The 27,056-nt window shown below is 43.7% G+C and overlaps 1 protein-coding gene across 6 annotated transcripts in view; it reads right to left on the minus strand.

The window, feature by feature from the left end:
- SLC45A2 (solute carrier family 45 member 2) overlaps positions 1-21,284 on the minus strand; it is a 33,330-nt gene extending 12,046 nt beyond the window's left edge. Inside the window, exons 1-3 of one of the 6 annotated variants that reach the window (XM_073802044.1) lie at positions 19,597-20,109; positions 17,247-17,423; positions 273-598 (exon numbers count right to left, since the gene is read on the minus strand). In XM_073802044.1, coding sequence (XP_073658145.1) covers positions 273-598; positions 17,247-17,423; positions 19,597-19,981 — 888 coding nt within the window. In that variant the 5' untranslated portion in view covers positions 19,982-20,109. Of the gene's footprint in view, positions 1-272; positions 599-17,246; positions 17,424-19,596 lie in introns of all 6 variants that reach the window. The other 5 variants (XM_019930175.3, XM_004324430.4, XM_073802047.1 and 2 more) reach the window with 5 other exon arrangements.
- Between the last annotated feature and the right edge of the window lie 5,772 nt (positions 21,285-27,056).

The raw sequence follows: 27,056 nt of genomic DNA on the forward strand, positions 1-27,056 counted from the left end.
TTACATTTTTCAACTGGCTTCATCTTCCCTAGTTTGACGGTCTGAAAAGAGTAAGAGACAGGAGGACTAGAAGAAAATGCACACATTTTTCTATGAGGTGCAAAGTTTTAATTCCAAAGGATAATAGCTACTGGGGATTTGAGGATTCACAAGACTTTTCGCATCAAATAAGCAAACGAAACAAAGACAAAGAATAATTTTTAAAAATCTGAACAAAAGACAAGAACAAGAATATTTTTCCTAAGGTAATAAAAAAGAAGTTGCATCTTTACCTGTTCAGCAGGAGTTTTGTTTTTTTCTCCCTGCAGCGCCAGCTCTGGGTGTACATAACCATTTTTAACTTTCTCAATAGACCCATACTCATACGTTCTGTCTGATGACAATGCAAGGTCCTGAGGGGCTTGCTGTGGGGGAATGTCCTTGGCAACAACTCTAAGCGGGGCTTCAGGGATACTGAACAGATGGATAATAAAACACAAAGTGAGCACCGACGAGGAGAAGAAGAACATGACCTGGAATTCTGTGCCCAGCAGTCTTCCCAGTTCCAGGTGGGCCCAGTCGATGGCACCCAAAAGGTAACCCAGGGCACCTCCCAAACCTGCAAAGCAAGCAAGCAAGAGCTGTATTAGCATTATTTAGAAGCATCGTCTCTTTTCATTTCCTTCCGTGGGAAAGCTCCCTGAGGACAGCGTAGGCAGCCTGGTTATGATGGGAGGAGCTAAGACACCTTGGCCAGGAAGCATGGGTTCAAGGCCTGGCTCTAGCATGCAATTGCTGTGACCTTGGACTTCCTCACTTGTCATACGGGGATGATAATAAAAAAGCAACCTACTGGTAGGGTCACGACTGGAAAATGGACTAGTGCCAGACACGCAGTAAGCGCTTAGTAAATAGTACCACCATCTGAAGTCCTACAGCTTTCTAAACTGCACTCTCAACACTGCTTAAGAACTAAAAGTCCTGGCCCTAAAGGGCTCCAAAGAAAACCAGTTTCTGACTGCAATAAAATATAATTATGTATTGTTGTTGATCTATTAATAAGCTTCTTAGGGTGACACAAGTTTGCAGAGACCTAACAGCCTTAGAATCTGTCTTCTTTCATCTATGAAAAGCTAAAGGTGTGGGTGGAGGGATAAATTAGGAGTTTGGGATTAACAGATACACACTACTGTATATAAAACAGATAACAAAGACCTACTGTACAGCACAGGGAACTATATTCAATATCTTGCAATAACTTATAATGAAAAAGAATCTGAAAAAGTATATATACATATATGTATAACTGAATCACTTTGCTGTGCACCTGAAACATTGTAAATCAACTATACTTCAGTAAAATAAAATAAAAAACAAAAAAAAAGCTAAAGGTACTTGTTCCCAGTTGACAGCCACAGAAAAATAAAACAAAAGCTTAAATATGAATCTTTTTAAATCTTATCCTCTCACAGGACCTGGACCTGAAGTCTTTCTGGTGCCTTCTTTACCTGCTTACACTTAAAGACAGTGTGACCTGAGGGAGGAAGGACTTCTCAAAATCGATCCTGCCCTTATGGTCTAATATTTGAAATTCTACCATTAGTGATTCATTCTCTTGGGTTCCTGTTTTAAAAAGCAAGTGCTCCTGGTACAGACAAGACATTGCATGTCTCAGCGCCCAAATACTAAGTGCTCCTCAGATGGTCCTTCTGGCAGCAGGCACCAGTGACGTCTGAGAACACCGGGCTGCAGCGGGGGTATACCATGGGGTGGGAGGCTGTCCAGGGAAGTGAGCAGATGAATGCCAAACACACCTTCTACCTACATCACAAGCTTTCGTAGGGCTGATCCTCTGGCAAATACCTTTACATATCAACCTCCCATCATGCCTTACCAAAGACAAATATCTACCTAGTCAGATCAGCTCTCTGTTTGTTTGTTTTTATTTTTCTTGTGTGAGTGAAGGCTCCATTTTATTTCCCAGATGAAGACAACATCCCCACGAATCAGAGAATCAAGGAAGAAAACAGAGCTTAAGGAATTCTCTATCTCTAACCCTAAACATTTAAACTTACATAAACTCTGACCCCAGGAACACAGATCTGAACGCCAAATAATATGAATCCCAATTTATCCAGAATGGTGGAAGAATGGATGATTCTGGTGACTACACAGTCTGTCTAGTTGCAATTTATCATAGAGGATATTTACAGATAAACAACTGTTTAACCATTGAATTCCAAAAAGACGGCATCATTATCATGCCCTGAGTGACAAAGCATTTTAAGGTGGAATTATGGGAAATGGTGGCCAATGGGGTGCAGTGAAAAAACATGTTCTCTGCCAGCAAGGAGTATGTGGCCTAGTTATGGGTGATGTGCATATATATAAACAGATCAGTGGCACATACATTGACCTGTTTGGACGGTGGGCACCCTGGTAGGCTCGAGAACGGAAGGCCCTTGAGGGGGTCACACTGTTGCTGATTCAGAGGGCAGCTCTGGGACATATGGTGCGTCTGGATCGCCATTAGACAATGATGCTCTTTATTCAATCGTGGAGATGCCGTGGATGTCAGAGGTCGTGTGCTGAGTCAAGCACTCAACCGAAAAGAACGTACTAAAAGCCCAGCACTATTTGAGGGTCCATCTAAACCAGGGTTTCTCAATCTCAGCACGACTGACATTTGGGGTGGGATAATTCTTCCTTGGAGGCTGTTCTGTGCATTGTAGGATATTTCGCAACATGTCTGGCCTCTCCCACTAGATGCCAGTACAACTTCTCCACTGGTTTGGACGACCACAAATGTCTCCTGACATTGCCCAATGTCCCTCACGGGGCTAAATGGGCCCCAGCTGAGAACGCCTGATCTTAATTAACCCTATGAAAAACTTACACATTCCGTTTTCAAAACTATCAATTGTAACTAGATCAATGGTTGTCATACTGGCATTAAGTTCTCCTATCATGTGCGCCTCTTTCTTTCAAACTTATTGTTCCACTGAGCAGAGAAAATATAGAACAGAAGACCCCTACCCATTTGAAAGAACTGATGTGTGAAATAAATCCTCCACTGTGCAACAGAATGGTGGCTTTATTTCATGAATACAAACATGTGGATATAAACGTAATGGATTTATATTAAATATTGACTCGAACACTTGAGTCCTACAATTGAAGGGTTTCCTAGTCTAGTTTTGCGTCCACTAGTGTCGTGTACTTCAATAAATATTTATTGAGTACTAAATATATATAAAAAAACGCTACTAACTTCTGGGGATATAAGCATAAATAAGCCACAGCAGCCCAATCGTCTCCTCCTCAGAAGATAGTTACAAACAGAAGAAGCAGATAAGTAAACGGCTGCTTTAAAAAAAACTGTAATAAATGATGTGAGAACTGTGGGCTGGGTACTCAAACAGTAGAGAGGAGCTCTGAAGAGTATATTTATTATTACAGAATTCCTCTTAATCAGCAGTGAAGCTCATAAGAGTTCAATATATCAAGGAATCCAAAGATTTCAGAGGTAGAAGGACGTGTGTAGCTCGTCTAGTTGAATTAGATAAGAAAACCGCAGGCTACAGTGGGTCAGTGACAGGAGACCACATAGAAGGAAGGGTTTGTAATCATGCTGATTTCAATTCCCACCTGTGTGTTTTCTAATCATGTGACCTTGGGCACTTCTCTGAAAATGGGGACAGTGACGCCTCCTTGTACGAGTCTTGTGAGGGTTAACATGATAATACGTGTAAAGCACCAGCACATACAGTGGCAGAACGAGGTCCCAAACCAAGTGCCCTGTTGACTTCCTACAGAAACCCTAATCCCAAAGCCTCATCCAGAAGCAGGAGAAGCTGACTGCTGCACAGAGGGTGACGATCTGCCTGGAGCTGGCCGAAAGGACTTTGTCATTCTAGGCCCAGTGACTAGAATCGGGTGCTCATTTGAGGGCTGAGACCTGGGCTAACCACTGACCTAGTGTGGCCTGTAGCAAGTATGGTGGAAAAAATATGTATCTCGAACCTGGAAAGAGAAATGTTTAAGCGCCTGATCTTTAAAAATATCGTTATAAAGCAGCACTTCTGAGACTTCAATGTGCACGTGAGTCACACAGACGTCTTGTTAAAATACAGGTTGTCTTAGTCCGTTCGGGCTGCTGTAACAAACATACCATAAACTTGGTGGCTTATAAACACCAGACGTGTCTTTCTCACAGCTCTGAAGGCTGGCAAGTCCAAGATCAAGGTGCCAGCAGATTTGGTGTCTGGTGAGGACCCACTTCCTCATTGACAGCCATCTTCTCACTGTAATCTCACTTGGCAGACATGGCAAGGGAACGTTCTTGGGCCACTTTTATGAGGGCACTAATTCCGTTCACGAGCCTTCATGACCTAATCACCTTCTAAAGGGCCCATCTCCTGAGAGCATCACATTAGGCATGAGGTTTTCAACATATGGATTCTGGGGGGCACAAACGTTCAATCTATAGCACAGGTTCTGATTTTAAACATGTAGGCATAGGCTGAGGCTCTGCATTCCTTTCACACTCCCCAGTGATACCACGGCTGCTAGTCCAAATATCACTGAGTACTCAGGTGACAGAGCAGTTTGCAAGCCACCTGCCCCACCCTCACCTGATATTCTTGGGAATGAGATTTTATTGTCATAGGATATTTGACCAACAAGCCACACTTGATAAAGCACAGTGATGTGCAGTCCTGTAAAACTAAGGATAATTTGCAGATATTAATAGGTTTCTATGATTTGTCACCTGGTAGAACTACTACAGAGGAGTTATAGTTATATTGCCTCGTAGAAGGTTAATCAGATTTGCATCTAACCTAGTATTTTTTTTCTTTTGCTAAACACACACACATACACATTTATCCTGCAAGAACCTGGGGAAACTGTTCTTTATGTCTTCCCTGTCGGTTCCCTCACTAATCAGTTAAGTAAAACATGCTACAAGTACCTGAAAGTATTCCAATCCTCTCTTCTCTCGGGGAAGGGGGGAAAAAATAAGCAAAATGATTTTGTTTGTCCCAAAGCTACTGTGAGACCTAACTAAAAGTTAGAACATGCCTTGAAGGAATAGTAGGCCATTGGGGATATTATTTTACTAGGCACCATATTAAAACTCTGTATGGAAACATTTAACTTTCTCTATTCACACCTTCAGGTACGATGAGGGCCAGTGGAGGGCTGTGGGAACTTACTGAATGCTTTACTTTTTACTTCCTCTGCTTAAACTAAGAATTTTATCTTCAAAATAGTCTCCTGAACAAAGCCTAGTCGTCGCAGCTGCAACAGAGGTCAGCATCAACTCCCACGTCTACATCCAGGTTACATTTATCTCTGCTGCCAACACCAGCCTCCCTGGGGCTCCTGGAGTCAATCCCCAGGCCACTGGCCAAATCATAAGCTGGAGCTTCCAAAGGGCACCTGCTGCCACGTTAGATAACCAGCCTTTACGAGGAAGGGCCCACAAGTGGTCCAGCCTTCTTTATAAAGAAGGCTCCTCCTTCACAGAGCCAGGCCGTGATGTCAAACTCACACCAGAGCCAACTCCATGAGAGTGAATGGCTCGGCAGACAGATATTGTATTTCATAACTAATGATACAGGTTGAACAATGGTTCCTCCTGGAAGAAGTCCAAGCGTATAGAAATATGTATTATTTTTTCTTTTGTTCACAACTATAATAGGTAAAATAGGAAACTGGGAGAGTTTCAGCGCCCAGGAATCTGAAGAGAGTCTGTCTGAGTCAAACGCGGCACATACCACATGCCTGTAACTGCTTCCCTGCTTCAGGTGTGTGACTGAACAACCTCCACGCTGATGGAGAAAGAGCTCAAGGTGAGAGAGCTAGCGGTGTGCTGCCAGCTTCCATACCCCAGCCAGGTGACAGACGAAAGACCTCCACGTTCCCGGGAGGCTCATGAGAGAGTCGTTCTGATTCTTCTCTACGTGCTCAGAAAATAGCAATGAAAGTGTCAGCCTAGGTTCCTACCTACACCAAACACATACACACTAAATCCCAGAGAGCTAACATAAGTACCAGTTACTAGGTGTGTATGAGTGTGTGTGTGAGAGAGAGAAAGAGAGACCTTGACCCCATTTGTTTATCAACAGAAATTGATGGAGGACTACTCTCACCAAGAACTGTGCTGGGCACTGGAGATACACAATGAACAACACAGACATGACCTGCCCTCCTGGAGGCTGAGTGTACAAGGAAAATCAATCAAAAAGAGGGAAGACACAAGCAGACCTGACACTCCTTTAGATGTACAAGGCAACTCGTCTCTTAAGAGATGTGAGATAATTTAAAGTACTGACAATGGTTTCCGTCCACCCACAACTACCCCGGTATTTCCCTGGGCCCTTCCTTCACATTCAAGCGGAGCCAGGATGCCTCATTGCTTGGGGGAAGGACATGAACGTAGAAAGCTGAGAAACAAGAATGTACCTCCTTGCTTCTGAGTTTCAGAGGCCCTTAGGCTCCAAAGGCATAGACGGTAGATTCAGTAGAAAACGTGACTTAAGAACAAGGCTTCCGCCAGGAAGCCGAGGCAGCACAGCTCAGGAGTGAGTGAGTCCTTCCTTCATGGTGGTGGGTCTGAATGTGCATCACGGCGTCCACCGCGGCCTAACCGCTGAGTCGCTCACGTGGGCCTCTTGGAGGATGTTCTGCGAGCAGCCCCTCCAGGACCCCAGGAAGCTTCTCACGCTGGAATCCATCCTACACTCTGCTCAGCCTCAGCTACCAGCTCTGCTAGGCCCGGTGGATTGCTGTGTGATGTGGCCCCTTCTCCAAGAAACATAGGCCTTGGTCACCGAGACCGTCTGGGGGCAAGAGCGCTGCACATGGCCATTTACCATCAAAATTGGGCAAGAGGGGACCTTGCTCCCCCATGTGGAGCAGCCCTCCCTCCTCCTGCGGACCAGAGTCAAGTGGCCCTGTCTGTGACCCAGGCATGAGAAACAAAGGGGCATCCAGAGATCTTAGGTCAACGGCACCTTTTTTTGTTTGTTTGTTTGTTTGTTTGTTTTGCGGTACGCGGGTCTCTCACTGTTGTGGCCTCTCCCATTGTGGAGCACAGGCTCCGGACGCGCAGGCTCAGCGGCCATGGCTCACGGGCCCAGCCGCTCCGCGGCATGTGGGATCTTCCCGGACCGGGGCACGAACCCGCATCCCCTGCATCGGCAGGCGGACTCTCAACCACTGCGCCACCAGGGAAGCCCAACGGCACCTTTTTGTGTCACCTGAAGGAAGCTTCAGGAAACAGAACTTCTGAACCCACAGAGCCCAGAGCACCAGGGCTGGAGAGGATGAAGTCACCAGTGGTCCAGGAAACGACAAGAGGCAGAGCTGCCCAGTTCTGCCCTGTGGTCCTGGACCCATGTATTCTACCTACAGCCACACAGCACCTCATAAAGGCCTTTGACCTGAGGGCTAACTGGAGCCAGGAGGGGTGCCCACCCTCTGCTTGTTCCAGTGGGGTGGTAAGGTGTGGGACGTGACTGGCAGACCCAAGCTTGTATTCCCATCACTGGGGATGACATATGACGTGGACTCCTGTGCAGGGTCAGCGCTCCGAGTTCCTGAGGGGTGCAACTGAGGTCTGGGAGTACTGGCAACCACACCCAGGTACACGCTTCTCCTCTGGGGACAAGGGTCCAATGAAAGTAAGTTGCTTGCCGCTCTGCCCCTCACCCTGGTGTTCGGGCCACCCCTGAGTGGGCTGGAGTGCAGGCCCCATCTCCCTCACACTGAGCTGACCGATGGAGAACCGGGCTGGGAATTCTTCCTTCCCCATCACCTGGTCCCAAGGGGATGCCCCTGCAGCTCGAGGTGTGAGCCTGGGGACAGGCCTTGGGAAGCAGTGGTGGATGACACAGGGTCAGGACAAGCTGCCTGTCTGACCTGGAATGCTCCACGTCCATCCTTGAATGCATTGTTGCTGGACTAAACTGTCAACTGAAAGACAAACGCACAATGCAAGAGCTGTGAGATTTGTAGCAGCCTTGTGATCCGGCCTGCTGAGCAAGCAGAACAAAGAAATGCTATGCTTCCTTGAAGGCCAGGTGGCTCCCAGAAGTCTGCAATCTGCCTTCACCCTCTAATCCCAAATCTTCCCGCTTCCCCTCTTCCCTTCGCACAAAAGAAGCCCAAATTCTACCCCGAATTAAGATGGTTCTCTAGGAACCATCTTCTGGCTTCTGAATAAAGTCACTATTCCTTCCCCATCAAAAAATAAATAAAATAATTTTTAAAAATTAAAAAAAAACCCACAAGGCTTCCCAGGGTAGGCAAGGCATTCATGATGGGTGTGCCTATACTGGCGAATCCCTAAGGCAGTGGAGGCTGTGTTCCTTCCTCCTTGGGCTTAGTTGGGGTGGGAGGATGGGAGGTGGGGGAACCTCCTCAGAACCTCCTTCCTCCAGGTAGCTTGGAGGATCCAAGAGCAGAAGGGACCAATACTTTATTTCCTGGGAAGACCCCAGGGGGATATTAAGACCTCAAGAAAGAAATGGCTATGCGGTGGATGGAGACAGATGGGCTTGTGTGTCAGGCTCTGCTCTAGGTGCTTGGCATTTACGACTCATACAGTCCTCAGAACCACCCTCTGAGGAAGGTACTACCACTGACTCCTATTATTAGTGGTAGTTACGTTCTAGAAAGTCTCCACAAGCCCTGAATTCGTGAATAGTAAACTACTGCTCTGAGGGGAAATACCGTGTTAAGTTCCATGTGAGCCTCTAGTCTCGTTTTCATCAACTGATCAACCTTGTTTTACGTGTGTTTCTGCTTAAAGATATCTTATTTAATATACAGTTGTTTCATTAACATGGAACCCATGGCTAACAGCACTATAACCTACACCTGAACAAAACTTATTAAACATATTTTCTCCATAAGACACATCACGACGTTCTTGCACTTATGAATCCGAGACAGTGCTTTCAGCACCACATTTAGGGCCACTGTAAATAGTGAAATCACCAAAAAAAATGCAAAGAAAAAAATTGGCACTAAATATTCCAGTAAAGGGACATCTGTTTACAGTGTGAGAATCAAAACAAGAAGTCAGAGTGTCACCTTGATCAACCACAGCCGGGAACAGGCACACTGGATGACTCAAAATTTTTCTCCTCTACTCTGCAGATGCCTGCAGTGATCTCAAACAATCTACAAGTATTGATTGTGACGGCAAAAATAAATTTTAGTGAGCAGATGACTTCACAAATACAGAATCCATGAATAAGGAGGATCAACTGTATTTTTATCTCTATTTTAGAGACAAGGAAATCAGAGCACGGAGAGTTTGCAGGTCACAGAGCTCCCTTCATACGGGCAGGCGTGGGAAGAGCAGAATGGCATTGGGGGTGGAGGGAGCTGAGAATCCCCGGGTTCTGAAGGGGCCCTGCAGACAAGGATGAGAGCAAATGTAACTGTGACCAGTTGAGCCTGACCACTGAGACACCGGGGGACCAGGGACAGCCCAGTAAATGCCAGTGTGAACACCTGATGCTAAAACCCATATTCTTCCTGCCCTGAAACCTTTCTACTCTAAGCTCTCAGAATTTAGATGCAACCCTTGGGGAAAGGGGTGGGAGAATATTCCAAAGGGACTGACACTAAGTTTTCTCCATCCTGTGCCAATGGGGCTTAACACAGATGCAATTAAATTAAGTTTGGGGTTTGGGATTCACACCCATTTCAGACATGAAGATTCACCCAACATTTTCCATTACCGAGCATCGGTTATGCTGTAGGCTAAAAAATTTGCAGCAAAGCAGTGCCAGAATCATATACTTCTTAATCAAACACACGCATGCAGAGAACTGGGGGAGTGTTTGCCGCAGAGCGTAAGAGCACTGAGACTGCATTTTGTGCTCCTGTGAAAGCTGCTGACATGTCTAATGCAACAATGGTTCCCATAAAAGCGTTCACCTTATCTCAACATTTTCTAAAGGCAAGTTTCTTGATTTGAGTCTATGAATGACTACTGCTACCCTAATTCAGAGAAGGTTCTTGAAACTTCTCATTTTCTGACGTGACATGTCAAATCTGACTCCTGTTCTTGCTTAAAGGTTAGAAATAGTCAAGTCACTGATGGGCCCGATTCTGGAGCCATTTGTGGCTTCCATGAGTTTTCTTTAAGTCTGCAGAACTAATATTTCAGTTCTGAGTTGCAACAGCTCGTTTTACTGTAAGGTAAATTGTTGAGCACTTTGCAGAATGCTTTAACTCCTACTAATGGTGACCAAACAGCATGGAGCACCTACGCTAGAGTGGAAAAGCTCAGGACTAAGTCATGAGCTGAATCAGGCAGCCCTTGTGGACACGGCAGGTCCTCTCGGTACCCCCATCCCAGCCCTTTCTCCAGCAGCCGCTGCAGTGACCAGTTCTAAGCTAGCCTTGGCCCTCTTTGCTCAGGTACCTTGCCTGAGGGAACCCACACTCAGGTGGGGCAGCACCCACACAAGGGAGGTTAAAACCCACGGGAGCACCCTTGGCCGGTGGAGACCGGAGCCAATGCATTCATCTCCCCAGTTTGATCCTCCCAGCTGGAGAGTTCTGAGATGCACTTCATAAGGCTCCCTGGAGGGTCCTGGTGAGATAGAGGCAGCCACTGCGAACAAAGGCCAACTCTGTAATGCTTCCTGTATTGGCCTGTTCCACTCCCCCGCAGTTCTCTCACTCTCAATCTCTGGAATCCTTTCCCCAATAAGCTATGTGCATACAGACCTTCCCTGGGGCTCAGCTTTGAGGTGAATCCAAACAAAAGCATGACCCAGGTCTCTGGTTGGCTGGCTGGCTGGCTGGTTGGCTTCTGCCCCTGGTCTAGTCTACCGCTACTCAGCTCTGTGACCTTGGGTTAGTCACTTACCTCTTGGCAACACAGCTTCCTCATAGGTAAAATGAGGATGTTAAAATAGAACATTGCTCTCATCAATATTTCTTCAGCCTATTCCCAGAACTATTCTAAGCACTGGTGATACAGCAACAAACAGGAAAGATAATATTCCTGTCTTCAGAGAGCTTATGTGTTGGCTATAGAGGCAGACAATAAACAACAAACAAATGAACAAATAATATATTATCAGGTAATCAGGAACACATCACTGAGGAGGGGCTATGCCACCAGATTGTAACAAAGAGTGAAAGCAAACCAAGCTGGCCGACTGGTATCTGGGGAAAGATTTCTGGCAGACAACGCAGTCAGCGAAAAATGCCCTCAGGGGCTCCCGTCTCTAACCTGCCTTTGAGATTCTTTGAGAGGTAGGTGCTGAAATGGGAAAAGAAATGGCAGTTTGGAAACATTAACCGTTTTGCCCTAAGTTATTCACGTCACCCTCAAAGCTGAAGTTCCTGTATCCTGGCTTCTGCTCTGCCCACATCCTTTCCAAGCTGCCTGAGTGAGGCGATATGAAAGTTCACCAGGGGCAGAAACTTCAAAGGGAACCCAGCTGATGAAAGAAATCCACTCATGCAGCAATGAGGCCTAAAGGAGAAGTTAAAACTGACTCTAACATGAAACGTGGCTTCTTGCCACCTGTATAGGTTTGGTCAAAGGGGCCCATATCTGAAATTTATTTTTAGGACTCGTTTTGTTAGTTCTTAATTATTTCTAATCTGAGCATTTGTTTCACTAGCATTTTCATGCACACTTTGAAGTATTAAAGAAACAGAAAAATCAAAAGAGGCTGAGCCTAAGAAGTTACCTATTCTTCTTCCAAAGATGTACATGGGGCAAGTTCCTCACTGAGTCATTATATACAAATAAAACTTTCACAGGTCCGGCGGGAATGGAGGAAATCTAATACACATAAACATTTGGTGTTGAATCCTTTTAAATGGTTCCTTGCTCTGGACCCGGGACCACTTGCCAGGATATTAATAACTAGCATTGTGTAGAGATTCACACCGCTGTGAAGAAACAAAAGTTCAGAAATACTACGGCGACTCAGCAGAGGAGGAGCCAGGATGTGACCTGGGACGGCCTTCGCCAGCATGTCTGGTCCCAGCCTCCTCTGGTGGGATGGAGCCCACTGCTAAGGAGAGCAAGGCCTTGGGTTAACCTAGCAACACAGGCTTGGTTAGAGGCATTCTGACACAAGGGAGGAATCTCCTTCTGGTGAGTGTGGGTTCCACAGCCTCAGAAGCACCCAAAGGTGAAGGCATGGGGTGAAGGCATGAGGGTGGATCCACTAAACACAGCATATCTACCACATTCGCCAGGGATGGAGGGCAGATAGAGTTACCCTTAAACATAAGAGACAGAGAAGCTGGAGGACTAAAATGTCCTTCTGGAAGCCAGTAGGGTCTTTTCTTAAAAAAAAAAAAAAACAGAAATATGCTGGAAAATATTTTGGCAGTGAACCCTTTGACACTTACTCACAAAGCATTTGGAATTGTTGGGCCTGGACTACAGCTCTGAAATAAATAAAAAAGAATTTCAATTTCGAATGATTGGATTCCTCAGGTCAATGATATCTTGCTGATGATGAAAATCAAAATGGGCCCAAAAACTGAACATGAATTTATTATAAAATGCTTGTTTCAAGCAGAATGTTATAGACATCTCTTTGCCAAGTTCATGTAAATTCGGGAGGTCTGGCAATGTATGCAAAGACTAAGCAAAGGGATAATGCACTGCTCATTATTTTTCTCTCCATTTTTTAATGTGGTCTACCATTCAGAGCAAGGACACCACAGTGGGGTCACACATCCATGTTTAACTCAACAGAATTCAACTACTCACACTTTAAAAAGAGGGAGAGAGGGCTTCCCTGGTGGCGCAGTGGTTGAGAGTCCGCCTGCCAATAAAGGGGACACGGGTTCGAGCCCCGGTCCAGGAGGATCCCACATGCCGCGGAGCAACCAGGCCCGTGAGCCACAACTACTGAGCCTGCGCGTCTGGAGCCTGTGCTTCGCAACAAGAGAGGCCGCGACAGTGAGAGGGCCGTGCACCGCGATGAAGAGTGGCCCCCGCTTGCCACAACTAGAGAAAGCCCTCGCACAGAAACGAAGACCCAACACAGCAAAAATAAATAAATAAATAAACCAGCTCCTTGTATGGTCCAGCCCTGCCTCAAAAAAAAAAAAAATTAATTCAACTTCTAAAAGGTTCTGTCATCTTAAAAAAAAAAAAAAAAAAGGGAGAGAAAGAGCAAGAAAGATAAAAAGAACATTTTAAATAATATGGGTTGTCCTATCTGCTATTCTGTTAATCGAGTCCATGTCCAGAAGTAAACACTAAAGAGGAGATGAATCTGCAGATATATTTATCTGTATCCACCACTATGCAGATCTACATACATAAAACAAGGTATACTATATTTTATAAATGATCTGAGAGGTGTTTACAAATAATGTGGACTCTCTGTGATTATCACTTAAGAAGGGACTTTAGAATCTAAATTTTAAATAAGGTGAGACTTTCTGTTTTATAGGAGGAAGGTATTTTAAGTTGTTTTTTTCTAGTAGAGGAAAGAACTTGCTTTGAGCCATCCGCACACCCTCAGGGGTCCCCCTATAGCCAGAGACAGTTGACTGAGGTCCAGAGTTCATGTTGGTCAAGAGACAAAGCAAGGTAACTAAATGAGCATATTCATCTGATCGCTGCGATTTGTAAAACTGCCCGAAATACAAGCAGGGTCATAAAACCTAGAGTCTCTTTTTAAATAGCTAACACTTCTGAGTGTCTGCTAATGGCAAGGCAATGAGTTGGAAGCCATGGGAGTTTGCAGGTGAATCTTCATGTTTTTACAAATCTTGTAGTTTACAAATCTTGTAGAAGAGATGGATAAATCCACAGTGAGTTATAATTCAGGAGAGAATGTGAATGTAACAAATGTGATCAGGTAAAGCTGTGAATATAACTTTAAAATGCAATTACCTCTTCATTATTCACTAAGAGATTGGGATTTGGAAGCTCTGGCTGTCACTGTCTTACAATAGTCTTGGTCTTTAATTAATGAGGCTAATACTCAATTGTGTTTGTATTCTCTGTGGTAGCTACCAGTTTGGGCCTATTCAGTATTAATAATTACCCCTTCCTCCTGGCTAACAGAACCCCAATTTGATTCAGGGATATGCTCCCCACCCCCCAAAATACCCTCTCTTTTTTCCAACCTCCCAGGCCCCTCGGTGCTCATGTGACCTAATTCTGCCCCATGAGAAACAAGCAGAAGTCTGTGGGGTTCTAGGAAAGCTTTTGTTTTCTTCATTAAAAGACATATGTTGAAGCCCTAACCCCCAAAGTGACCATACTTGGAGACAGGGCCTTTAAGAAGATAATTAAGGTAAAATGAGGTCATAAGAGTGGGGCCTTAATCCATAGGACTGGGGTCCTGATAAGAGGAAGAAGAGGTACCAGGAGTGCATGCACGGAGGAAGGAGGAAAGGCCGTGTGAGACCACAGCGAGCAGATGGCCGGGAGTGAGCCAAGAAGAGAGATCTCACCAGAAACCAACCCTCCTGGCACCTTGATCTTGGCCTTCCAGCCTCTAGAACTGCGAGAACATAATTTCTGTACTTTAAGCCCCCCAGTCTGTGGTATTCAGTTATGGCAGCCCAAGCAGACCACATAGGTCACAAGGGAAGTAAAATTCAGGATATGTGTATGGTGAACTGTAACCTCCACTGTCTCTTCCTGCTGAAATTATCCATTTCACTGATACCTGATGAACTTTTGTGCTTTGATTATGCTGTGGGTGGAGCCTCTGACCAAATTAGAAATTAAGTTTGCCTGCAATTTGGAAGAGAATGGAGGGGCCTTCTCTCTAGGAAGTGGGTAGAAGAAAGTTTCTAAGCAGCTTTGATTTCCAAAGGGAGAAGAGGGGGAAGGGAATTTCAGTGTGAGTAAAGCCCCAGAAGCTGGAAAGGAAAGGGCAGTCTCCTTGGTTTGTTCCATTAATACTCACTTTGAGTACCTACAATATGCCAAGCAGTGGTGGCGGTACAGGGATACAGTGAGTAAAACAGTCCTGGATTCTGTCCCTGGGAACACGCTGGGAAACTGCTCAGAGCACAGAGGATGTGGCGGGAGTAATGGGAAACAAAGCTTGAAGGGTAGGGTGGGAACAGATTGTGGGGAGTTTGAACCCTGTCCAGGAATTTGATCTTGATTCAGTAGACAAATGGGGAGTGATGAAATAAAATTCATATTTTATGGCAAGATGAGAAAAATTTAAACATAAAATGTTCTCTCTGCCCGTTTGGGCCTCCATCCTCCCCTTTAGTATGCATCGTGCATCTGTATTATACATTAACCAGACCGCTGTATAAGACACAGGAATACTTGCTCGATAAGGAGCAATTTTCTCCTGGCACCAGCAAGGTAACCCCTTAGGAAATAACATTCCTTTCTTAATCCTGTAAGTGGTCACGATGACCCACTACTCACCTTGTATGTGCAGATCTGGACTATGTAAACTGTCAATATGTCATCTGATGTATAATCCTTTGTCTCAAATCTAACTGTGTTTTGACCTCTAATGGGAGGAACAGTTTTCGAGCTCTCTGAGAGACTGTCTCCTGGTTTATAATCTTCAGGTTTGGCTTGACTAAAATTCTCTATTTCTTTCTTCGATTGACTGTCGATTAATTCATAATTTGCCAACAGGAGCCACTGCAGGTCACTGAACAGGAAAGTGCCCTGGTCACAGCTGTCTTTTAGGAATATGAAGTGGAAGCTATGTGTTGTTTCAGTTGGAATAGGAAGAAATTAGAGACTGGAAAATCAGTTAAAGGATAAGTACGAAAGATACAGTGAAAGCCTAAACCCAGGTCACGTTTGCTTGAGACCACTACACGCTAATATCAGTAGAAAACTTCAAGACATTCTATCGAACTCAATAGAAATACTACCATGCGTTAACCTTGGAAAAGTTCCCAAAATACAGGGCTCAGTCTTCTAACACAGAGGCAGCAAAGCAGAGATTGTTTGGCCAAGACTAACACTGATGTAAGCCGGGAAGAAGTGGCCATATTGCCCAAAGTACTTAGAGCAATAAGACTGTCAATGTGTCAGGTTCAAAAGCCAACAAGTCTCCCATGATGTTGCTGTAATTAATTTGCAGATTATGATAAAGCAGCAGGAACTGTGGGATTTCAGTCAGGAAGATGCAGTTTGAATCTCTATTCTGGGACCTTCTAGCTGTAGACAGGGGGCTCGGGGGCCCCACAGACGGGCTGGACTCTTGCTCTCTGTCTGCCCTGGAGCACGGAGGAAATACCCTCTGCTGGGCAGCCCCATCCTTCCAGGGCTCACCAACCAAATATTTGCTCTAACAACAAATTACTGAGCCAACGGCTTCCGTGCAGGTGCCATTCTGGGCTGCAGAGACACAAACTGGACAAAACTCAAGATTTTGCTTCTCATGGGACCTACCTGTCCATGGGAGGAGACAGAATATGTCAAAACATAAAATATATTGGCTGGGCGGTGAAGACAATCAAATAAGGGTCCCCACGAGTAGACACAGAAATGCTCCCAGGCCAGGATCATGCTGTCATCTTGTGCATGACACTCCAGTCCTAGAAAAGTCCTAACTGGAGCTCTATAAATTCATGCTGAACATCAGTAGCATTGCTCTAAATCAAGGACCCAACAGCAACAAAAGGAAACCGGCAATGGCCCCAAGAAATGGAGAGAGCCCCCCCATATCCTCCTGGCATGGCCTTTTCCAAACCAGGAGGCTGAGGAAATGCCAACTCTTTATACAACTAAGAAACCTCTAAGACTTGGGGCTTTTTATTTGCTTGGTTTGTTTCTATTTTTGTTTTTAAATGTGATTCTTGGGATACTTGCCACAGAATCATCTGGGGTAGTCAGCAAAAATGCAAATTTCTAGGCCTCACCTCAAACCTACTGAATCAAAATAACTAGAGGAGGGGCCCAAGAAGTTGCATTTTTAACAAGCTCCTAAGTAATGCTGATGCTACAAATTACTGATTCAAAAATAAAACAAAACAAAAAATAAAGTCAAGTCTACAAGGCCTCTTTTCATTTTAGTTGTAAAGGTCTCCACAAATGGCTCTTCAGAAAGCTCTTGTATAAACTTCCTTTGCAAAAACTCCACAGCCTGGTCACAAGAGAAACGCACTGGAAGACAGAGCCCGCGTGATGGGAGCAGTCCATCAACGGATCCATTCATTGAAAAAGTCTGAGTGCTGAGACACTGGATGGCTTCAGTGGAAGGGCCTCCCTATCTGGGGAGCTGAAGGATAGACTTTCTGGAATATTTCCCTACCTGTGAAGAGGGCATGGTAGTGGAGGCCCCTTTCCTTATCTCGATGGGTGCAGACATCAAATAAGTAGGCTTTGATAGGCCCATCAATGAAGTCAGCAGCAAAATCAAAGAGAACCACACCTATCATGGTGACGCTGATGGCCCAAATCAGCTTCTTCCTTGGGTCAGCAATCAAAGCTAAAAGAGAAACAAACATTGGTCTCCTAAATCCTGGTTTAGAATGATCCGCGTTTCTATTTCCACCCAGACTTCCTGTCATCAAATTATTTCCCTTTACTTTCATTTTGTTTTGCTTTTCCAAATAAGAAATAGCTCCATTATTTTCTCAAGTTTTAAAAATGGTGCAGTCAATGTCCAGAAAAGGCAGCTCTCTAGAGACAGAAAGTAGACTGAGCAGTTGCCTAGGACTGTCAGGGAGAAGGAAATGGGGAGTGACTGCTAACGGTTACCAGGTTTCTTTCTGGTCAGGGGGACGAAAGTGTTGTGTAATTAGATAGTGATGGTGGTTATGCAACCTTGAGAACATATGAAAAAGCACTGAGTTGTACACTTTTAGATGGTGACTTTCATGGTATGTGAATCATCTCTTTAAATAAAGCTGTTTAAAAAATTATACATGCTGATTGTAAACCATTCCAACCATATAGAAAAGCTGGGGAGATGCTTCTAGATCCCAGCCCCTAGATCTGGTCATCTTTCAGACATCCCTTTACACACTACTGTAGAGAGGTGTGCACCTGTGCCCTTATGCAGTGCTTCTCAAACTTCAGCGTGCTTAACCACCACCTGGACGACTTGTTCAAACAGATTGCTGGGCTCCACCTTCTGTGAATCTCCTGTGAGTCATCAGTAGGTGGGAGGTGGGGCCTCTAACAGCCCCCCACTGAGGCTAATGCTGCAGGCTGGCCCCAGGGGCCGGTTCCATGGATGACAATTTTTCCACGACTGGGAGTGGGGGGTGGAGACAGTTCAGGCGGTAATGCCAGCGATGGGGAGGGATGGTTCGGGGGGTCACGGGAGCCACGGGGAGCGGCAGATGAAACTTCACTCACTGGCCCCCCTGCTCACCTCCTGCTGTGCGGCCCGGTTCTCGACAGGCCATGGACCGGTACCGGTCCATGGCCCGGGAGTTGGGGACGGGATCGTGTTGTACATGAGCATTTCAGGTGATGAAGAGCAACTTCACAGTGTTAACAGCTAAATAATATTCATCCTATGGCTATGCCACAGTTCACTGACTCACTCACAACTATTTTCCTTGCTTTCAGTTTATTTTTTAAACCTAGTATGTAATATATGCACCTGTTATTTTTAACATCTTTATTGGAGTATAACTGCTTTACAGTGTTGTGTTAGTTTCTGCTGTATAACAAAGTAAACCAGCTATATGCATATGTATAACCCCATATCCCCTCCCTCTTGTGTCTCCCTCCTACCCTCCCTATCCCACCCCTCTAGGTGGTCACAAAGCACCGAGCTGATCTCCCTGTATGTACCTGTTTTTAAAAATACAGTAAAAAAATAAGTGAAAAATAAGTCTACCCTCCCCCTCTCATCCCAGCCCTTTAGTACTCCTTCCCTATTGGCAACAATTCTTTTCAGGTTTTTTGTAATTTCTTCCAGAAACACCCTACATTTATAGATTTATGCCCTCTTTTAAATACACACAAATGATAACTGATTATCCTGTCTCATTATCATCCCTTCTGCTAGCCTGAGAGTTAATGCTCAAAATATGTGTGCTATTTTTAAGTTTAACGATTCTTTTCTCAATGCAATATGTACTACCACCAATTACTGACTAATTGGTGGTGGCTGATTAATGACTAGAAAAAGTGCTCACCGTCAGGTTTATGTCCACAATTTGCAGTGCAAAAATGTCCCCTTGAGCTACCAGGCTGATGCCCTGTACCTATTAAAAGACTCCACAGAAAGCTGTGAACATAATTAACTCTCATCTGGACACAAAGTTACATTTATTGTAAAAATTTATGGAGCCATTTGGCAGCTGGTTAATTTGAGAAAGTACTAAATAAGATATAATGGGCACAAAAAAAACCCCATAATTGATAAACATGTAAAAATATGTAATTTAATAAAATAGGTAAAAATATAATCCTATTTTCAAATTCTCACAATTGAAAAATAATGTATCCTGATGTTTCTAAAAGTAAAGTTGCCTAACCACAGAATTTGGGTCACTCAAAGGTGAAAACTCAGTGTAACTTAGGAGAGAGAATCAGTTTTAACTGATTTCTGACTGTGGCGTAAAGAAATCTGCATTCTCCTTTCAGCGAGCTGTATAACAGGACCCTTCTCCCAGCCTGCCCACCTTGTGCTGCCCACTGACCTGATACGATAGCGTCCCCGTTAAGGTACATAGCCATGCCCAGGAGCATCATGATGCCCAGCGTGAGGATGTAGGGTCTCCGCCGTCCCCAACGGGCCCGGCAGTGGTCGCTGGCCAGTCCCACCACGGGCTGCAGCAGGAATCCCAGGACAGGGCTCAGGAGCCACACCATGCTGTAGAGACTCCTGGGCAGGCCCACGCTGAGCAGGACTGGGGTCACGTAGGCCGCCTCCACCGCGTAGCAAAACTCCCGGCCGAACATGGCCATGCTGTGCATGACCAGGCTCCCTGTGGGTCTTTTGGGCAGCTCCAGAGAGCCGAAGGGGCCCTCCTCAGCGAGGGATTTGTAGCTGTGGATGCCAGGCTGCCCACTGCTGTCGCCCATGGCCACTGGGTGAGGAACCTGCCTGCGAGCCCACCACCTCTTGCGTGGCCCTGGGGTTTGCGCTCCCAGCTGGATTTGAGGTGCAGCCTGGCTGAGCGGCCAACAGAGATGGTCAGGCTGGGGGAGGGGCTCAAATTCTTTCATGCCTCTAAGATCACAAGTTATGATGAGAAGGAAGGGGGGTGGGGCCTGGAAAGCATGATGGAGATTAGCTGCTGTGAGCCCTCTGGCTCCTTAGAATGTTTTTCTAAGAGTCTTCCTTTGTACTGTTCTCTCTGCCTCTCTCTCTCTCTTTCTCTCTCTCTCACACACACACACACACACACACAATCTGTGACACACAATCACACACAGCTTTGAGACAATAAAGCCCTATAATCCAGATGTTAAGTATGAATGAGTCGATATCTTTTTTCTAAACTTTTTCTAGGTATAAATATTCTGTCCTCTCCTGAACACAAGTTTTCTACACACATACGTATAATCAATTAACTAGACTTAAAACAGTGGGAGGTTGCCCCTTCCCCTAAATCGCTAGCTCTCTCACAGCACTGTGATAGTTTCCTTCATTGCACTTAACACACTTCAGATAGTTCGTGTTTATTCTCCTTCTCCTATGTTGATCTTTGATCCCCTTATGAGCAGTGATCTGGTCTGTTTTGCTCATTATGGCATCTAGCATGATACCTGGCACCTAGTAGGTCCTCAATAAACATTTGCTACAGGAATTATAGAATGAATAAAGTGTATACACAACATTTTGTAATGCCAGTCAATTGCCTGTTTGCTCAGATCCATTCTCTCCCCCTCATACTATGCTCCATACCATAAGGGACTACATTTCCCAGGTTCCCTTGCTCTCTGGCTTCGAGGTAGATGTGTCCAATCAGAGGCACTGGTGGGAAGACTCGGGGCAGGAGAAAGGAAGAAATCAGGATACTTCCTCCCCTCTCTTTCTCCATCCTGAGATGTCTCTGGCAGTGGCTGCATCTCCATTGTGGGTCCAGCTGCCAACCTTAGCTTCTGGGTCCCTATAACACTATCTTTCCCATCGATCCTGCAGCTATGGGAGTGAGCTTGGCTTCCTGTGGTTGCTCGTATCTGAGTTGCCTCACTGTCCCCTGGGCTTCTCATCTTTTCTATCACCAATGTAATTCTCCATAATAAATTTCCTGTTTTAAAGACTTCGAGTGGGTCATATTTTCCTTGTTGAACCTTGAATTCAAATGAAAATTTGAGTGGCAAGGGAAACATGATCTCATAGGAAAGGCCCTAAAAATGGTTTAACAGCAAGACTTGGAGTCAAAATATTAAAGTTTAAATTCTGGCTCTGCCTCCTTCTACCTGTATTTTTCCCTGAGCAAATCACTTAAAGTGGTAATTCCCAAACTGTGTGCCAAGGTGCCCCAGGGCACCACAGTGAACTCAAAGGGGTATCTCAGGAGATTTAAAAATTTAAAGAGAGTAAACTCAGAGAAACTCAACATCTTTCAGATACTACATGAAGTAAGAATGAAATAGTTCATACTCACAACATAAGACTGTACTACAATCCTTTCAATGACTTTAGATTTTTGTGAGGCTGGGTTTTCCACAGCCATGATAAAAAGCAAGTATTGTGGGACTTCCCTGGTGGCACTGTGGTTAAGAATCCGCCTGTAGGGCTTCCCTGGTGGCGCAGTGGTTGAGGGTCCGCCTGCCAATGCAGGGGACACGGGTTCGTGCCCCAGTCTGGGAGGATCCCACATGCCGCGGAGCGGCTGGGCCCATGAGCCATGGCCGCTGAGCCTGCGCGTCCAGAGCCTGTGCTCCACAACGGAAGAGGCCACAACAGTGAGAGGCCCACGTACCGCAAAAAAAAAAAAAAAAAAAGAATCCGCCTGCCAATGCAGGAGGCAAGGGTTCGATCCCTGGTCTGGGAAGATCCCGCATGCCGCGGAGCAACTAAGCCTGTGCACCACAACTACTGAGCCTGTGCTCTAGAGCCTGCAAGCCACAACTACTGAAGCCCACGTGCCTAGAACCCATGCTCCGTAACAAGAGAAACCACCTCAATGAGAAGCCCGTGCACCACAACAAAGAGTAGTTCCTACTCACCACAGCTAAAGAAAGCCCGCACACAGCAATGAAGACCCAACGCAGCCAAAAGAAAAAAAAGAAAGCAGTACTGTATGAATATCAATGTGGAACAGAAAACGAGGGTAGTGACATCCAATCTGATTCCAAGGCACGAGAAGCTGCAGTGTCCAACAGGTGCCTATGACCCATTAGTGACTAAAAATGAAATAAGGAGGGAGATCAAGATGGTGGAGTAGGAGGATGTGGAGCTTAACTCCCCCCACAAACACATCAGAAATACATCTACATGTGGAACAATGCTCACAGAAAAGCAACTGGAAACTGGCAGAAGATCTTCTATACAACCAAACCTGCAAGAAAGATCTCCACGTAACCAGGTAGAATGAAAAAAAAAAAAAAAAAGGCACCAGAAAGGAGAGAGAAAGAATTCCTCAGACAAGGAAAAACTAAAAGAGTTAAGTAATACTAAACCTACCCTAAAAGAAATACTGGAAGGTCTTCTCTAAATAGAAAAGAAGCAAGTGTCTATAGGAAAGGGGAAACACAACAGGAAAGGCAAATATATTAAAGGACTGAAGATCATTTTAAAAAGCCAGTATACAGATTAAAAAAAATTTTTTTAATTTTGTAAAAGCAATTATAACTACAATGAACAGCAAAAGGATAAACACGAAGATTAAAATAGGACATCAAAATCGTAAAATGTGGGGGAGTGGAGTAAAAAACTGTAGATCTTTTAGAATGTGTTTGCATTTACATGACTATCAATTTAAAGCAAGTAGATATAGTTATGGGTCAATATACTTGAACTCCAGGGTAACCACCAATCAAAAACATAAAATCGATGCACAAAACCAAAAAGGAACTCAAGCATACTACAAAAGAAAACCATCAAAACACAAAAGGAGAAATAAAAAGAAATGAAGAATTCCGAAATCAATTGGAAAACAAAGTTTAAAATGGCAATAAGTACATACCTATCAATAATTACTTTAAATGTCAATGAACTAAATTCTCTGATCAAAAGACAAAGGGGCAGACTAGATAAAAAAAAACAAAAGCCCACCATGTGCTGCCTGCAAGAGACTCATTTCAGGAAGAAAGACACAGACGGAAAATGAGGGCATAGAAAAAGATATTTCATGCAAATGGAAACGACAAGAAAGTGGGGTAGCAACACTCATATCAGACAAAATAGACTTTAAAACAAAGGCCATAAGGACAAAGAAGGACATTATATTATGATAAAGGGATCACTACAAGAAGAGGATATTATACTCATTAGCATATATACACCCAGTATAGGAGCATCTAAATATATAAAACAAATACTAACAGACATAAAGGGAGAAATTGACAGTAATACAATAATAGTAAGAGACTTTAACACCTCACTGACATCAAGGAACAGATCATCCAGACAGAAAATCAATAAGGCAACAGAGGTCTTAAATGACACAATAGACTAGTTGGGCTTAATACAGAAAAAAAAAAACAGAATACACATTCTTTTCAAGCACACATGAAACATTCTCTAGGGTAGGTCACAAAACAAGCCTCAGCAAATTTAAGAGAACAGAAATTATTTCAAGCATCTTTTCTGACCACAACGGTATGAAACTAGAGATCAACCACTGAAAGAAAAATGAGAAAAGAATGATTATATGGAGACGACACAATATGCTACTAAAAAGCCAATGAGTCAACAATGAAATCAAAGAAGAAATGAGAAAGTATCTCGAGACAAATGAAAATGACAACACAACCTCACAAAATCTATGGGATGCAGCAAAAGCAGTTCTAAGAGGGAAGTTAACAGAGATACAGTCCTTTCTCAAGAAACAAGAAAAATCTCAAATAAACAACCTAACCTACCACCTAAAAGAATTAGAAAAAGAAGAACAAACAAAACCTAAAGTCAGCAGAAGGAAGGAAATAATAAAGATCAGAGAGGAAATAAATAAAATAGAGATTTAGAAAACAATAGAAAAAAACCAATTAAACCTAGAGGTGGTTCTTTGAAAGGGTAAACAAAATTGACAAACCAAGAAAAGAGAGAGGACCCAAATAAAATAAGAAATGAAAGAAAAGAAATTATAACTGATACTACAGAAATACAAAAACTTATAAGAGAATACTATGAACAGTTACATGCCAACGAATTGGACAACCTAGAAGAAATGGACAAGTTTCTAGAAACATACAGCCTACCAAAACTGAGCAAGAAGAAACAGATAATTTGAACATCACTAGAAGTAAAATAGAACATATAATTAAAAAACAAACAAACAAACAAAACTCCCTGCAAATAAAATCTAGGACTGGACAGCTTCACTGGGAAATTCTACCAAACATACAAATAAGAACTTACACCTAATCTTCTCAAACTACTCCCCAAAATTAAAAAGGAAGGAACATTCCCAAAGTCATTCCAGGTAGTCACCATCACCCTGATACCAAAACCAGACAAAGACACTACCAAAAAAGAAAATTACAGGACAATACCTTTGATAAATATAGATGCAAAAATTCTCAATGAATATTGGCAAACCAAATCCAACAATACATAAAAAGGATCATACACCACGATCAAGTTGGATTCATTCCAGGGCTGCAAAGATGGTTCAACAAACACAAATCAATGTGATATACCACATTAACAAAAGAAATGACAAAAACCACAGGATCATCTCAATAGACACAGAAAAAGCATTTGACAAAATTCAACATCCATTCATGATAAAAACTCTCACCAAAGTGGGTACAGAGGGAACATTTCTCAACATAATAAAAGCACTTAAAACAAACCCACAGCCAACATAATACTCAACAGTGAAAAGCTGAAATTTCTTTCTCACTAAATTCAGGAACAAAACAAGGATGCGCACTCTCACCACTTCTATTCAACATAGTATTGGAAGTCCTAGCCACAGCAATCAGACAAGAAAACGAAATAAAAGGTATTCAATTTGGAAGGGAAGAGGTAAAACTGTCACTATTTGGAGATGACATGATACTCTATACAGAGAACCTTAAAGACTACACAAAAACTATTAGAACTAATTAACGAAGTCAGCAAGGTAGCAGGATATAGATACAGAAATCTGTTGCATTTCTTTACAGTAACAATGAAATATCAGAAAGAGAAGTTAAAAAACAATCTTGTTTAAAATTGCATTTAAAAATACCTAGGAAGGGCTTCCCTGGTGGCACAGTGGTTAAGAATCCGCCTGCCAATGCGAGAACACAGGTTCGAGCCCTGGTTCAGGAAGATCCCACATGCCACGGAGCAACTAAGCCCGTGCGCCACAACTACTGAGCCTGCGCTCTAGAGCCCACAAGCCACTACTACTGAGCCCACGTGCCACAACTACTGAAACCCACACGCCTAGAGGCCATGCTCCACAACAGAAGCCACTGCAATAAGAAGACTGCGTGTCGCAACGAAGAGTAGCCCCTGCTCACTGCAACTAGAGAAAGCCCGTGCGCAGCAACAAAGACCCAATGCAGCCAAAAATAAATTAATTAATTTTTTAAAAATACCTAGGAATAAACTTAACCAAGGAGATGAAAGACCTACATGCTGCAAACTATAAAACATTGATAAAGGAAACTGAAGATGATTCAAAGAAATGGAAAGTCCATGCTCTTGGATTAGAAGAATTAACATTGTTAAAGTGGTCATACTAACCAAAGTAATCTACAGATTTAATGTGATCCCTATCAAAATAGCCATAACATTTTTCACAGAACTAGAAAAAAAGAATTCTAAAATTTATATGGAACCACAAAAGACCCAAAATTGACAAAGCAATCCTGAGGAAAAAGAACAAAGCTGGAGGCATAACCCTTCCAGACTTCAGACAATACCACAAAGCTACAGTTCTTAAAACTTCACACTATTGGCACAAAAACAGACATGTAGATGGAATAGAATAGAGAGCCCAGAAACAAACCCACACACCTACAGTCAATTAATCTACGACAAAGGAGGCAAAAATACACAACAGAGAAAAGACAGTCTCTTCAATAAGTGGTGTTGGGAAAGGTTGACAGCTACATGTAAATCAGTGAAATTAGAACACTCCCTCACATCATATACAAAAATAAACTCAAAATGGTTTAAAGACGTAAATATAAGATGTGACACCATAAAACTCCTAGAAGAGAACACAGGTAAAACATTCTCGGACATAAATCGTAGCAATATTTTCTTAGATCAGCCTCCCAAGGTAATAGAAACAAAAGCAAAAATAAACAAATGGGATCTAATCAAACTTATGAGCTTTTGCACAGCAAAGGAAACCATTAACAAAATGAAAAGACAACCTGCGGAATGGGAAAAAATACTTGCAAATGATGCAACCAACAAGGGCTTAAGTTCCAAAATATACAAACAGCTCATACTATTCAATAGCACAAAAACAAACAACCCAATCAAAAATGAGCAGAAGACCTAACAGACATCTCTCCAAAGAAGACATACAGATAGCCAAAAGGCACATGAAAAGATGCTCAACATCGCTAATTATTACTGAAATGGAAATTAAAACCACAATGAGGTATCACTTCACACCAGTCAGAATGGCTATTATCAAAAAGTCTTCAAATAATACTGAAGACAGTGTGGAGAAAAGGGAACCCTCCTACTGTTGGTGGCAACTTATACTGGTGCAGCCACTATGGAGGGTATGGAGGTTCCTTAAAAACCTAAAAATAGTGCTACCATGTGATCCAGCAATCCCACTTGAGTACGTATCCAGAAAACACGAAAACTCTAATTCAAAAAGATACATGCACCCCAATGTTCACAGCAGCATTATTTACAATAGCCAAGACATGGAAACAACCCAAGTGCCCATCAGCAGACAATTAGCTTCAGAAGATGTGGTATACATATACAATGGAATACTACTCAGCCATAAGAGAATGAAATGTTGTCATTTGCAGCAATATGGATGGACCTAGAGATTATACTTAGTGAAGTAAGTCAGAC

The sequence above is a fragment of the Tursiops truncatus genome, chromosome 3 (genome assembly GCF_011762595.2).
Source record: "Tursiops truncatus isolate mTurTru1 chromosome 3, mTurTru1.mat.Y, whole genome shotgun sequence".
NCBI classification, from domain to species: Eukaryota; Metazoa; Chordata; class Mammalia; order Artiodactyla; family Delphinidae; genus Tursiops; species Tursiops truncatus.